Source organism: Terrapene carolina, unplaced genomic scaffold (assembly GCF_002925995.2).
Source record: "Terrapene carolina triunguis isolate 2854851 unplaced genomic scaffold, T_m_triunguis-2.0 Scaffold198, whole genome shotgun sequence".
NCBI lineage: Eukaryota > Metazoa > Chordata > Testudines > Emydidae > Terrapene > Terrapene triunguis.
Genome location: NW_020664549.1, coordinates 700,010 through 716,248, shown reverse-complemented (window position 1 = coordinate 716,248; position 16,239 = coordinate 700,010). Strand labels below are relative to the sequence as shown.

The window sequence follows — 16,239 nt, the reverse complement described above, 5'->3', positions numbered from 1 at the left end:
AGTGGAAATTCTAGATCCTATCTGGCCATAATAGCAACAAATTGGTGCCTCTAGGGAGCAAGTTAAATTGTTTCTATTCTTCCCATAATTAATGATGTAGCCCTGTGTTCAGAAACCATAGGGCTCAGATACGAGTCTCAGTGCAAGCCTGCATTTCCATTCTGATCTTCTCACTGCCTGTCTTGGGAGAATGTATGGCTTTGATGTTAGGTTCCATTTTTGTGCAGACTCCTTTTGATTCTCTCTATCTTTGTAGGAGGCACTCCTTTGATTACTCCATACTTATCCTTGTTGAGCATGGCCTTTTAAAAAAAAATTTTTATGCTCTTTTCCATTTGATTTGGTTCTCTTCCCCCGCCCCATTCTCTTTATCCCCTAGCTGATCCTTGATTTTTACATGGACCCTTGATTTCTCTGCATGGTGTAAGCTTTATATTTCTCGTATGGTTATCGGATTCTCCCCCCATTGATGACTCTCTCTAGTAGGGTCCCTTGATATTATTTATACATGCACTTTTGAGAAGAAGCCTTTTCCGTTTGGTCTCTGTAATCCCTAGTTCTCTGCTCCTTGTTTGATGTCTTCCCTCGAAGCAAACTGATCTCTTGTGTTTAAGGAAAAACCCTTTTTTTAATAGAATACAGAAGTCTTCGTTTTTATCCAGTCCCTGGACATTTTTCTCTAGTACATCCAGCTGACTGGCTTTCTGTAACAAAAACATCAAGTTATTGAGTGTTTGTTTGTGTAGCTGTTTCTTGGTGCCATAACTTGCTTCACACTCAAGTGGATGATCGGGTAAGTTATCAGCAGAGGTGGAAGCAAAATGTTAAAGAAGTGTTGGGAATGTATCTCAGTGAGGAAGCGCAGTTAATCTAGTCAGCTGCCTGCTTCAGCACCCTCTTCCTTCACTGGAGGCTTGCAGGATACAATCTCTGCCTCTTCCCATGACCTTATTTCCTGATGCTCATGTAGAGGCCAAACTACCCTTTTAAAATAATACACCAGTATTTTACAGCAAAAGCACAAAACACGACGACATCAGTGCAGCCCTTTCCACTGCATCACACTCGAGCAACCGGTCTTCACTTTCAAGGTTCTTCACAGCCTATCCCCAGTGTAACTATCATCTCTCATATGTGATCGAGATGTTGACTCCCACCTTGATCCGCTTATGATGCCATCCTTCATTGCCCTCTTGTTTTAACTTTTCAAACAAGCACTTACGCGCTTTCTCCTGTGCTGCCCCTCACGCTTGGAAGAAGCTCCCCGTAAACATCTGCAAAGCTACGTCATTCTTCTCCTCCAATTATTTCCATAACTCATTTGCCATGATGCCTAGAAAAAATGTAACAATTGGGCTACTGGCGTACTGAGACCACTGCCTATCATTTTGACCAACATTCTCTTAGTTTCTTATGCTTCCCTGCCTGCATCCACCTGTTGTCTCTGGTCTTACATGTAGATTGTAAGATCTTTGGGGTGGGTACCATCTTCTTGTTCTGTTTGTATAGCACTTACCACAATGAGATCCTGAACAATGACTGGAGGTTCCTATGTACTGCAGTACAAATAATTTAAACTGTAGTCTCTTGGATCATTATTCTAGTTTGACACCACCTAGCAATAATTCTGCCTGCAGGATTCTCTGGACCGTTCTCTAGAGAGAACATTTTCAGAACTTGTGTTCTGTACTCTGCTGTTGTTCTGTTCCTTTATCCAGCATTGCTTTTGAGAGACCACACTTCTGCTATGATTTTACTTTTAAGTTGACTTCCATTCTTGTTGGAGAAGTTTTATCATAGCAGACAATGGCCCTATCAATGGGTGCTTCAGCTGCATCCCACACCATTATGCAGGAAGCCCATTGGAGAGGCACACAGGATTTAACTATCACCATCCTTGTGTGGTTTAAATCTCTTTCAACAAGGCTTATACCAAGATACCAGTAGCAATCCGGCCCCAATTATAGACTGTTAAATGTCACAGCTTCCTGCAAATCTTGTTTCAGGAATATGGGATTCCTTGTCTAATGACATTCAGTCCAGTTGCATGCCCATATTCAAGAGGCCGGAGGAAGAAGTGTATGAAACACTAGTGTGTGGAAAAACACAGCCTGATAAGTGAGTCTTGGACTCACTTTTCCTGTAATGCTTGAGTGATTTGATCATGAAAGGGGCTCTGTCCATGTGGTGCACTGTATTTGATGTGAAATGACAGTCAACAATGACAACTGGTCAGAATGCTGGTAATCTATGAAGCAATACTACACCATTAATTTTCTTAAAGGGGCACTTTCCCAGGACCTGACAGACATTAAAATTGTGCTGTTGCTAAGATCTTATGGGAGCCACTGGAAAACAAATAATAAATATTTTTAAAATTTGCTTGATTTCTTATTTAATTTAAGACTAATATCAAAGCCATCAGATCCTTCTGAAGCTAGGTCTTACACCCTTCAATCCAACTCACATATATATATATATAGTGAAACTGTCACTAAGGTGTGCGTGGGGGGAAATACATCCATTATATGTACACTACTACACTTCCACATTTTGCCACGGAATCACCTTCTGCCTTAGGGCTGGTCTACACTGGGGGAGGGATCGATCTAAGATACACAACTTTAGCTACGAGAATAGCGTAGCTGAAGTTGACGTATCTTAGATTGATTTACCTCGCGTCCTCACGGCGCGGGATCGACGGCTGCGGCTCCCCCGTCGACTCTGCTTCCGCCTCTCGCTCTGGTGGAGTTCCGGAGTCGACGGGGAGCGCGTTCGGGGATCGGTTTATCATGTCTAGATGAGATGCGATAAATCGATCCCCGATAGATCGATTACTACCCGCCGATCCAGCGGGTAGTGAAGATGTATCCTTACACTCTTTCATGTTATTTCTGTTACTAATGATGCTGTTGAATGGAACAGGCAGGAAAATAAATCATATTGCTTTCTGTTACCATAAATACACTTGTGGTGTGGTAATATCCATGTTTGTCAAATGAGAGAGAACAAAAACTGTAGAGGAAAAATCTTACTGTCCTAATTGTAATAGTTCATACCCATGAGAGTAATTTCTGATGAAGCAGTGTGTGATTATTAAATTGTTTAACCCTCTCCCCATATTTCCAAGGGCATAGTTCTGTTCTGAAATGACATCAATTCTGAGCAGTCATTTATCTCTCATTAGTGGAGTTAAATATCTCCTTCCCCTGTCCCCCATCCCCCTCGCAAGTTTCCTACCCCACTTATTTTTCTTAGAAGAAACTGCATTGAAGGAGAGGCACTGATGGAAATTATTTGTATGTGTTGGCATTATCAAAGTTAGCAGTACATCTCCACTCCTGGGCAAGAGATGAAAATGGTTTTTCTAAACCGTGATCACTGACATGCTGTTCATGCTCCATACCAAGTAAAATATAACGACATGGTCAGAGTCCATTGCCCCGAGCGAAGCACTGCAGAGCTCAAGGCTATAGTTAAAATATTTCTGTTAGCTCTGTTTCAGGCTGCAAATGCCATTCCTGTCTGTGGCATGGGCAGTGAATGTGCTGCAGTCGGCCCTTTTCAGTGTGTGCAAAATGAGTCTATTACTGTGACATTTTCTTTCTCTTTCCCTGTATTCATATGTGAAGCCTGTGTTGTCCCTTATTATAGCAATATGCCTCTCTTTATCTAGCCTTTTGAACATCCGCTTGGATTCAGGTCAGCTAGAGACTGGCTGACAGCATCTCTTAGCTCCAGGTCAGTCATCCAGCTGTGATGCCTCTAGTCAGCCACGTCAAGAGAGATTTCTCATAGCAATTTGAGAAAGGACATCGAGGAGAGTAGGTAGGCCAGAGCTATCCTATGTTGCAAGGAGATTGCATAAGCAGGATTACAGGACATTATTTCCAATATTTCACAGGACTTCACAGGCTGCTGGTGGGGCTTGCCACCGTCTGAAACCTTTTTCGCATCTCACTCGCTTGATAGGTGACTCTGTGTAACTGGCTTCACAATGAGAGCAAGTGCTCTCAGCCATGAAATTGTTTGATTTATTGGGGGCTGGGAATCCGAAGCCTGAGACTTGATAGCCCCCTGCTGAAGACAGCAAAAAAGGAGCAAATAGGAGCTATTTGGAAACCAAATTTATGATCCAAAGAGTGTAAGTGGCAATGTTATGATATGGCATTGCTGCAACTTATTACGGTTGTAAATAGCTTTTTCACAGCCCAGTGTTTTCAACAAGTAGGATAAATTCCTCCTTGCTAACATAAGTCAAATGAAGAATGTATCAATTACTAGTGCAGCAGGTGGGGAGACCCCTACGTAGGTAAGGGACCCTTTGTAGGTAAAGAATGAACTATTGCATGAATGATGCAATTATATTGGACCATTGTGAAGTTATATACCATTAGTTTGGTTATCCCCATCATGTGGGGCATATATTTTATCAAGTACACCTCTACCCCGATATAATGCGACCTGATATAACACGAATTCGAATACAACACGGTAAAGCAGTGCTCCCGGGGGGCAGGGCTGCGCACTCCGGCAGATCAAAGCAAGTTCAATATAACGCGGTTTCACCTATAACGCGATAAGATTTTTTTGGCTCCGGAGGACAGCGTTATATCGGGGTAGAGATGTAGCTTGATGTCCTAGATTTTCTTTTGTCTCTAAACCCGGGAGAATACTAATGCAACAACAGGAACAGCAGGAAAAAACCTTAGGAGATCTTGTTATACAGGGACATGTGATAATAAGTAAACAGACATACGTAAAAATGGTGAAGAATGGAGTTATATAAAACATGCATAGGCATAGTCTCTAGATCACATGCATGCAGCATTTCCTAAGAATAGACCTGTCAGAAACAGACCCCTAAACAACAAGTGATAAAATAGCCTAGGCTCTAACTTGACCAGTATAATGTGTTACAGGCAGTGAGTAAAGCTTTCAAAAGTGCCTAAGTCTCCTAGGCACTTCTGAAAATTTTTACCCAGCTTGCCTTGTCTGCATTAGACTTTTTAAATAGTGTTAGCTAACATCCCACCTTCACATCTTAGTCTAGACAAGGTCTTGAGAGTCCAAGAATAAAAAACCATTGCTATTAGACTTCTAGAGCTTTAATAACTAAGGCTACGTTTATGTCACGGAGGTCATGGATGCCACGGAATCTGTGACTTCTAGAGACCTCCATGACATTCTCTGCTTCAGCACCTGGGGCTGCGGGACTCTTGAGCTGGCAGCGACAGGGGGGCCCCGGCAGGGTTCCAGCGACAGGGGGGCCCCTGCAAGGTTCCAGCGACAGGTGACAGTGGAATACAGAATACAGAACAGCCAAGTAAGCATGCCGTAGATCCCCAAAATGTCTGGATTAAATTAGATGGGGGCTGGGAGATGGAACAAAGAGAGCGTTGAAGCTGGTGCAGCATTCTGAGAATGAATGTTCCAGTTAAGTGTGGCAGCGACCTACAGGTCTGCCCATGGTTCAGACACAGCCCCTTGTAACAAAAGGTTGTGTATGCGCGTGTGTGTGTGCGCACTTGTGGCAGCTCTCTTGACTGACTTGTCCTGGGCTGAAAAGGATGTTTGAGATGGGCAGCTTGAAAGGAAAATGCCGATGTTGCGAGTCAAGAATGCTGACGAGAGTGGTCTTCTAATTTTGCTGAAATTTTTTTTCTGGTGGGTGCTGGTCGTCATTTCCCTAATACAAAGAGTGTGGGGGTGGCTTTTTTGTGCCCAGTCACTTTTTCCTTCACATCCTCTCAGCAATGCATATCTTTGCAGCAATACAGCTGAACCCATTGTGCTTGGCACCCCTTCTTCCCACTTCCCCAGCCCCCGAGTGTTCAGTGTACTTTTCATATAATGCCCTTTTCCAGGAAGAATGTAAATGCAATTCACTGAACTAGGTGACCTCTAGGTCAAGAAGACAGAACTCATAGTTTCTTGAATGTTGAAAAACACAGAATCTACCTGAAATGTCACTAAGCTAATTAGAAGGTGACGCATGTATTCTTGTTGAAGCTATTATTACAGTTGGGCCTAAATAACCTAATGAGTTTCTAAGTTCTGATTCAATTTTAGTTTGGTTACAACTTCAGGCTTTTAAAACTGCAAACACAGATTTAACTTTCCCTCCCATCCCCATCTCATATACTGTAGTCATAAATATATTTGACCCCTGCACATCTGACTTTCTCTTTTCTTTGAGGTGTACGTATGGATTTTCAGCTTGATGGCTCTGATGATCATAAGGCTGCTGCACAACGGGATATCATATTAGAAATTCTCTTATACTTTGCTTTCTACTGCAAGCATTGCTTTCTCCTTGGCTAATTTGATGTTAGTCCTTCCTTCAGAGCTGTCTTGCTTTTTTTTTCCATCATGAAAGTAAATGTTCATTCATCAGAAATGGCAACAGCATCACCTCATAACCTGTGAACTCAAACACCCAAGGCTGAAGGCATGCCTGTTTCCTGTTATGGGCTCAATACTGGGGTAACTGGGAGAAATTCTATGGCTAGTGTTAGACAGGAGGGTCAGACTAGATGATTTTATGGTCTCTTCTGGCCTTCAGATCTGTGAATTGTATTCTTGACTGTGTCCATTTTGGGCCACCAAGATGCAGCCCAGGTGCATTATTGTTGGGCTCCTGGCATGACTTCACTGTTGTTCAGGTAAACATTTCCTCTTTTGGATACAAGAGATTTGTTTCTGCCCACTCTGCTAATATTCAGCATCACAGATACATTCTCTCCACAATGAGCTCTATGCTTAAATCTGCACACAGGTATATTCCCTGTGCTTTGCACCATATAGAAGTACTGTACATGCATATGCAGCCTCTCATCCCAAAGGCTCCCAAGACACTAAAATTAACAATCAATTCACCCACTACTGAGACGGAGCCAGCTCTGGGAAGGCAAATGGCAGCTGTTTAATAGCACATAGGAAGTGAAGAGCTATCCAACTGGAAATGCATTCTGCCTCCCTAAACTCTCCCTCTAATTATCCAGGTTGGAAGTTGAACAACTGCCTCCTCTGAAAAGTGCCAGGGGATCTTTTAATAACCACAAGTGGTCAGAACTCAGGCTAGGTCTACACTACCCGCCTGAATCGGCGGGTAGAAATCGACCTCTCGGGGATCGAATTATCGCGTCTCGTCGGGACGCGACAATCGATCCCCGAATCGACGCTCTTACTCCACCAGCGGAGGTGGGAGTAAGCGCCGTCGACAGGAAGCCGCGGAGGTCGATTTTGCCACCGTCCTTACAGCGGGGTAAGTCGGCTGTGATACGTCGAATTTGCGTATCTTAAATCGACCCCCCCTGTAGTGAAGACCTGCCCTAAGTCTCATCTGGAAGAAGGCACCTCCAATAGTAAAGCACTCACTAACATTATGCTGGAGCATTTCTTCAGTACTGGAAAGGAAGAGCACCTGCTATTGAATTGCCAATACCATGTTCTGTAACACCTGGCTCTTCTTCCCCCCCCCCCTTTTTTTGGGGGGGGGAGGAAGAGAAGCGGGGGGGGGAGGGGAGGAATCTCATCACCAGGTTTCTGCCTGCTTAGAGGTGGTGCCTGAAGATACCAACAACTGGAAAGACTGAACTCCTCTCACCGGTCTTTTTATCCATATCCCTGCATCATGTTCAGGAGGTGCCTTGAATTAGCGAAGCTTCTCTGCTGGCGTCATCAGTCTCTGTGTGGTGAAGTTTGGATCAGTGGTCTCTGATCTAGAAGCACTCCCAGTGGCTAGACCCTAGAATGCCAGTAATGTTGTCTCTCTGCTTCAGGTCCCTCATCTTTTAAAGTCATTCACTCAGCGATTTTTTTGCCACTGCCTGAGGCATTTCCTTTTGTCCTTGCCTTGCTGTGACTGCTCTACTTCCTGCAATACAATTTTTTTTTCTCTCCGCTTCACTAGTACAGCCAGCTTCTAGGTCAACTCTTTCAACTCCCATTCCCTCAGCCTTATGCAGTGGAAATTGTACTGAGAGTAGCATTACATTAGTATTGCCACATTCTACAGCTCCTGAAATGATGCTTGTTTTCACAACACTGATTTTTCTTATCTTCATTTCCACGTTACTTGTTCCAATCTAGTAAGTGTGCAGTTTCTTCCGTCAGAGCTCATTTGTGGGGCTAGAATTTTGTTTGCTCTTCTGTTTCTTCTACCCTCTTCTCCTTCTTCACCCTGAACTTGCATCCCCAGGATGTTCCAGCTCAGGTGGAGTTTGGGCTCTCAAGCCCCCCTGATCCCCTGTGCTTGAGAGCCAGAGCTCTAGCCTGATCTGGAAGATCCACACTGCTAACTTTAGCACGCTAGCTTGAACCCTGCTAGTGCAAGTCTGTCTGCCTGACCTGGGAGGCTTGCTCCTAGCTGTACTCCAAACATATCCTTGGTGGCTTCTACCTCTTCTTAATTAGTTGCTGCTTCAACAGTTCGTCCAATGAATGAGCAGTTTTCTTCAATAAATAAACAATAAGAAAGGAATTGGGTGAAAGGAAGATGGCTGGGCCAGTTAAGGCAATTTAACCAACTCACTGGTAAAAAAGCTCTTTTGGTGTGAAAAGATCAGTGTTTGGGGCACTTAAAACAGAACCAGCCATTTTGGTTTCATTAATCATCCTTAAGATTAAGAAGGCAGTCATAAAATCCTTACGAGCATATAGCTGCAGAGATGGCAGCATTTCCAGCTTTCCTTGGCTCCTAGTGATTTGAAGGAATGTGGGGAATATTATTGCACAATGCCTTGGGGACTGCAAATCATTGATCCTTCTTTTTTTCCTTCTTTCAATTACAAGTCTAGCACTCAAAAAGCAGAATACTTGTCTTTTGTCATGGCTCTAGCTTAGTTTATTTTCTTAGCAGTCCATCTGGCCACCCAGGGATGGGGTTGGGGCGGTGAGACTGGAACACATGAAAATTCAAACCATCTGAACTCAGGTTTCAGATGGCTCTGCTTATTTTGGTTTAAGAATATTTTTATTAGGGTCACAAGTGAATAATGTAAATTATTTTCACGTAAGTACATTATATGCCAAGACACGGATTAGGTCACAGGGATCAGAGAGAACATTTAAAAGTTTACATATGTCAAAATGAAGGAATGGAACAAAATAATAATAATAGTTAGATTTAAGCAACAGGAGAAGTTTGATGCAGTAGATGGCCTCCTAAACCTGCTTCTTTTTCAGAAAGTCTCCCTCTAGGATTTTCATATGGTATTAATCACTATAGTATCTATAGCGAAAGACTGTGTCCAAGTACTTTGTCATTTTTTAATACCTAAAACTTCCCTAAACTTGGCACATAATCTGTGTGTGATCTAAGTGACCAAGTATTTGCCCAATTTCAGAAACACTGTATGCTCCTTGCAGTGTTAAAATAGGAGATACAGGGGAATGATTTACAGTTAGATTACATATTCTCCTCCCTCTTCCCCTATAAATCAGTATCGATCCTAATAATTTGGGCTATATGTTTTGGCCAGGAAATCAAGGTCCAGGCAAGTGTATATATTTTTTTGAAGGGGGGGGATTAAAAATAAAGTAGTGTGGGTAAACTTTGGAGTTTTTAACTATAAAAATGTTGAACTTGTGTGAGCTGCTTTACCCCTGTGGATATGAAACTTTTTTTGTTGAATCTTGTGGAGCATGTAGGGTCAGTCAGACCAAAAAGGGAGTTCCACAGACCCATAGAATCATAGAATATCAAGGTTGGAAGGGACCTCAGGAGGTCATTTAGTCCAACCCCCTGCTCAAAGCAGGACCAATTCCCAACTAAATCATCCCAGCCAGGGCTTTGTCAAGCCGGGCCTTAAAAACCTCCAAGGAAGGAGATCCCACCACCTCCCTAGATAAAGCATTCCAGTGCTTCACCACCCTCCTAGTGAAATAGTGTTTCCTAATAGCCAACCTAGACCTCCCCCACTGCAACTTGAGACCATTGCTCCTTGTTCTGTCATCTGCCACCACTGAGAACAGCCGAGCTCCATCCTCTTTGGAACCCCCCCTCAGGTAGTTGAAAGCAGCTATCAAATCCCCCCTCATTCTTCTCTTCTGGAGACTAAACAATCCCAGTTCCCTCAGCCTCTCCTCAAAAGTCATGTGCTCCAGACCCCTAATCATTTTTGTTGCCCTCCGCTGGACTCTTTCCAATATTTCCACATCCTTCTTGTAGTGTGGGGCCCAAAACTGGACACAGTACTCCAGATGAGGCCTCACCAATGTCGCATAAAGGGGAACGATCACGTTCCCACACCTGTTACAGCTTGAATCGAATAGCTCCCGTGCAAGGAACATGAGAAGTCCACTCATGAAGCTATCAGAGCTTCTACATTCAAGGTGAGGAATAAGGGAATTAGTAAATCTAAAACCCCTGCTTCTGATCCCCAAGACTGTGAATGTAGCAACTGGCTAGGAGTCTTATTGAGTGGAGGATCTGGAATGGGGGGGGGGGGGAGAAGAGGTCCAGTTCATGTCAGAACATTCACAAGCAAGGAAGTGTGAGGTCAGTGCTCAGTGTGTTTTTGTTTATAGCTCTAACATTTTACTACCTTATTTTAAAGGTGATGGGGTGGGAGAGAACTGTCTGAATTCTCCTTAACAAATGTAGAGTGATGCATTTCCAAACCTCTCTAACTTAATTTGTTTAGCATTTTCATAGGAAAAAGACCCTCTGTATTTTAATGTCCTATAAAAGATGTATTATAGCGCTGTGTAGAAGCAGTTATAAATGAGGTTCCTGCTTAGGAGAACTTAGTCTAAAATGATGTTTTAAAAATGATTTAAAGTCCTCCTTGAAGCATGGCCTTTGTGTAAAAATGCAAGTAAAGCCATGAGTGTCTTTCCTCCCTGTCCCCTAACTTAAATATGGCCAAACAGGTTGCTCCTTTAACTTGTGGGGGGAAATGTGAAAATAGCTCCTAGGCTTCCAACTTTTGTATGCCAAACTGCAGCTGAAATATAAACCCCTAGAAAATTGGATTCTATATTAAAAAGGCTGGTACAATCTTATCTGTAGAGACATTAATGCTGCTGCTTTAAAACCTAGTGAATGGGGAAAAAAATCTGGATGAAATTACCTCTTGCCACATGTTTGAAATAGATTGAATCACCTGTTAATTGATTCTGCTTTTATTTTAATTAGTTGCATGTACTGTGGGCACGGCTCTCTTTTGAATGAGAGAGTGGTGGTGATGGTGGGGAAATACAGGCATTGCCCTCTTACTCCACTTACTCCCGCCTCCACAAAATATGATCTGGATGTGCTTCATTTTAAAACCCTTGGAAGTGAAAGGGTTCAGTGTGCCTTAGCTCCCCTCCTGTGTCTCTGAATGATCACAGCTATTACATTACAGATGGAAGAATTAAAGTGTTAAGGATTAGGCTGGGAGTGCTAAAACTGCATTTCAGAGATCGCTGCTGCTTTTAATACTGATATATATGTTAGAGGAGCACCGCTCTGCAAGAACGCTGGCCCCCCAGGAGACCACCGCAGCAGCCTGAAAGGATGCATGGCCTAAAGGGACAACTACTACTGATGATTCGTTGCAGGTTAAAATCCTGCTGGAAAATATTTTTGATTTGGCTGGGTTATAAGTACCAGAGCTACTGTTAAGCTCTGAATCTAGGCCTCTTTCAGGCAACAATTAGAATGATAATATTAAAAATTAAAATAAAAAGACTTTGCCCACAGCAAATTATTTTCTTCCCTTCAGTGTCCTGAGCTGTTTAGAATGATGACTCATTCTTTTCCATGAAGTTTAAAGAAAAGAGAGATTTTGTCTGATAACGTACAAAGGCAGGTCTGTTTGTTCTTTGCCTTTACTCCTCCCCCTTCTTTGAAATGCAGTTCATAGGATTTCTGGGAATTAATTGCTTTATCAGAGGGGTGTTACTAGGTTTCATATGGGAAATTGTCCTCTTGTCCTCTGGTTAAGGTTTCATTGGAGGAAATTTCTCCCTTGAAATAGTGATCTGTGGGGACTAATGACAGTTAACTACTTTTTTCTTTCTTTTAAAGGACAGCATATAAGGGCACTCTGGATTAGAAAGTCACAGTTCCAGTACCTTTTTGGAAAGCATGATGGTCTTGGATGCCTGTTACAAGGCTCTGATTAACTGCCTCTGTGTCAGCATCACTTTGAGTTTCCGAAGGCCCCTTGTATTTTAAACAGCATAGAATTTCACATTGGTTATCAAACAGTCATGTGCTCCATAGGGAACTGGACTTAAAGCAGTAAGTCAAAATCGCTTCAGCAGCCTGTTCAAATAAACAGGGATAATAGATGAGACATTTCTTCTCGGAGTTGTCAGCAGCAAGAAAGGAAACATCTGCCTGGGCTTAATTGTAATTTTATTGGCTTCATTTTTTCAAGTACCATGGGCTGAGTTATGTAAATTGTATGCTTGTGCAAATATTACAGCCAGTTGTATAACAGAGCTTTCTCTTGTTCTCTCATGCTCTTGCTATAGAAAAAGTTGCTCAGGCTATCGGAGAACCAGTAAGCAGAGGGAAGAGGAAGATACGATTTTCAGTGGATGCATGAGGCAGGGATGGTGTATGGGTGGGATGTACATGCATAAACACACAGAGAATCCAGAAAATTTTAAGCAGTCTGACTAGACACTTGTCGAATATGCTTTTTGGTATATCTAAAAGCCTCAGTTTCTCATTTAAGCTTTCAGATTGCAGAGGGAATAAATTGCCACTTCTTGACCACCACAGTCAGATCCTGTTTGTATTGAAGTTGAAGGAAAAGCTTCCTTGAACTCAAAGGGAGCAGAAGCAGTGTGTGTTAGCATGTGCACAAATGTCTAATGCAAGAAGACTTAATGTGCACAGGTATCCTCTTTTAATGATGTGGATATAAGTAGGTGGTTCATTTGACAGCGTTAAATGCAGAGACTAGGCAACAGACTGTCTGAATGCAAGGTTTTGAAGTGTACAGGTCTTCCCACACTAATGTGCAGAATTACTATCTTATGTAGCCACCATTTGAAAACTTGACATTTGCCACTCTATAATGACCGCAATAGCACAGGCTACTTTTGGTAGCCACGTAGCCTGCCCTGTTACCCTTGATTCTGATATAATCGCAACACTATCTTGAAAAACCCAGGTAGCCAAACACCAAGCATTTGGTTGCTGCCTTTGCTGTAGCAATGGGTGAAGAATAAGCTTTGATCCATCTTACTTAGGAGAGTTGTGAATGTTGACAATGGGAAGGCAAGGGGATGAAATGCCCTTTTAAATGAAGCTGAGATGCTCATTGCTCTGTTTGCTCCTGTATTCCAGTGTTTAGCTACAGCCAAGAGTTTGACAGTGCAGCACTTTCATATGGCAGCTTCATCCAATCACAAGCCAGGAATGCCTGCCTGATGTCACCTGCCAAGGAATTAAAATAAAGACATAAAAAAAAAATTTTTTTTTTAAATTGACACTTGTCTGCTGGCTAGTTGGAACCTTAACCAACCTTGACAACTAATCATGCCTCTGTGCAACTCCCATTTATTTTTCGTGAGTTGTATTGCCTGGGCTATAACTGAGTAGCTCACTAGAACCAAGTGCCCCTTGCTAGGGTGTGATGTGTGCTGATACATTAAAATTGTATTGTAGTGCTTGCAGTTTAAAAATAGCTGATGGTGTTGTCTGCCGGAGTAAATCCCATGTCTGGCTTTGTAATTTGAGGGGGAAATTGGGGGAGTTAACTGCAGAGTTCATAAATAGAGTGGGTGGGGTTTCCTTTTTTATATCTTGGCATTACCACTGAATTCAAAAATAAGTGTCTAAGCTAGTGGGTTTTGTACACTCTTCCGCATGCAGTGCCTGCGAGCTGTGGCCGGTCAAAACATAACCACTTTCCTGGGTCTGGTTTTATTCACAAAAGGCATGCAGACTGAAACACACAAATAAGCACTTCTCCCCAACTGGGGTTCATCTCCAGGAATGCTCATCCCCCCCACCCAAGATAATAAAATAATATATGGAGATATACCTATCTCATAGAACTGGAAGGGACTCTGAAAGGTTATTGAGTCCTGCCCCCTGCCTTCACTAGCAGGACCAAGTACTGATTTTGCCCCAGATCCCTAAGTGGCCCCCACAAGGATTGAACTCACAACCCTGGGTTTAGCAGGCCAATGCTCAAACCCCTGAGCTATCTTCTCCCCTCCCCCCTTTTTAAATTTTTTTTATTTTTTTTAACCTTTCCAGAGAGCCATTTCCACCTTCTGTCCAGGTGCAGGTACCCATTGTCTCAGTGAGTCAGCCAGCGAGTTAAAATGAGGTTTAGCTCCTTGCTGTGTCTCACCAGCCTGTAATACTTGCAGAATCCCCTTTGAGCTCCCCCATTTAGTATATAATTGACATTCTCCGTATTGGCACCAACTACAGATGCTGCACTCTGTGACCTATGGAACTTTAAGGATAGCAAGGAGGAGAATAGGGCACTGAAGTAAGTGTGTGTGAGAGCAATGGCTACCATACAGGACTCTGAACTTCAGGTACAGCTATAGGCCGCTGCTTTCCCAGCGTATAGAGATGGGTTTTGTTAAGGAGTTAACAACACACTTGGTCTTTAACTGTACGTGAGTCTTTATGGAGTCTTGGGGGGTACACGTGCTACTGTTCACTCCTCTGGCAGTCATCTAAGCGCTCCTTGACACCACATAGCGTAAGCTTTCCCAGCCAGGCATTATTTGTCTCTCCGAGTGGGGCTTCTCTTTGTGCTAGCTGAGAGAGCCATTGGAAAAAAAGTGTTCAACCAAACCATCCCTCCTTTCTGTTTCGTGTCATTTGCCTGGCTGTATGCATAACATTTCATGGTATTAAAGCTGTTTGTGTAATTTGACCATAACTGTCTCTGAACTGAGCAGTTAAATGGTGCCTAATTGGGTCTAGATTATTAGCAGTGCGTGTGGCATGTTCATATCCTCCAACTATCCCCATTTTCCCTAATGGATCTCTGGCTCTCTTTTTGTTGTAGAGTAAAGAAGTCGGATTGCAGCTCCAGGAAGACTTGATGAAGGTCCTGAATGAGCTATACACGGTAAATCAGACTTCCTTCGTGAGTTCTTTTCATGCATAAGGAAATAAGTGTTTGACTTCTGCCTGCCTTCCTGCTGCTACAGCTGTTGCAGCAGAGACTAAGCCCTAGGGCTGATGCATGTCTACGATCTAAGTGATTTGAGGCAGCGTGTGTTCACCAGTCTATACTGTACCATTAATTTTATTTTCACTCCATCTTTATCCTTGGGCTGTATCTCTGTCTGATCTGTTGTTGCTAAAGAATGTTCCACGGGAATTATGGAAAGTATCACGTTTTGGGATACATTTTTGGTTGTGTACATGTTACAGTACTGTGGTTGTGAGCTTTTAATTTCTACAGCAAACAAACCCAACGCAATTGGCCCCATTCTCTCCAAATTGGGATGTAGTGCCTAATGTGACAGATCAGACTTTTCCACGCACTGTACCTTTTCCCCTACTTGAGGATTTATTGTAGATTTTCATATTTGGTTTATTTTCTAGATCCTGATTTCAGCAAGGTTTGTCTGCTGTGGGTTGAGGAGGAAGGGGATTTGCATTCCTGAATATGCCTATTATTAATATTTAACTCAGCATTTGGTTTCAGACAAAGCTCTGTACAGGACCTCCTCTCTAGGGATGAAACTCTGAAGCAGCTGAGATGCAGCCTTTTTTCCTGAAGGCTAAACAGTCTGTTGTAAATATGTTTTGTTTCTGTTTGAGATCTCTGGAATGAGGTGTCTCCATGCACAAGATTTTTATGCCCTTATTTTTAACAAAATCTCTCCCACAAATACATTTTTCTCATACATTTTTATTGTATCATTGTAAAATAGTATCACAAATGTGCAGGTAATCTCTAAATGCAAGTGTAGGTTATTTAACTTCTCTAATGCAAAGCATAGTAACCTTGACAGTAAGTGATGTCTGACTTCCTTCATCCCAGAAAACACTAGATAATTCTCAGTACCCTAAGTTGTGTTTTACTCTATTAATTTAAAAGAGCACACATTTTGTGTGCTACAAGTAGTGAACCCAGGAGAATAGGGATCCTAATTTTGGGTGTACCATATATTTATATAGCACTTATCCAATTCTCTGGCTGCTGCATAAAAAATTAAAAGCAGTATAACTCATAATTCAAAAGACCATAAACAGACATCCCCTTCCTCGCCACGGCATTTTCTCACAGCTGCTTAATATACCTTTCTTCT

General features: G+C 42.6%; 1 protein-coding gene across 3 annotated transcripts in view; it reads left to right on the top strand.

Moving 5' to 3' along the window:
* The window catches only part of LOC113407100 (SLIT-ROBO Rho GTPase-activating protein 2-like), a 202,654-nt gene that overhangs the window by 116,786 nt on the left and 69,629 nt on the right, over positions 1–16,239 (top strand). For all 3 annotated transcript variants that reach the window (XM_026655147.1, XM_026655146.1, XM_026655148.1), the window contains exon 4: positions 14,985–15,047. In XM_026655147.1, the coding sequence (XP_026510932.1) occupies positions 14,985–15,047 (63 nt within the window). The remainder of the gene's footprint in view (positions 1–14,984; positions 15,048–16,239) is intronic.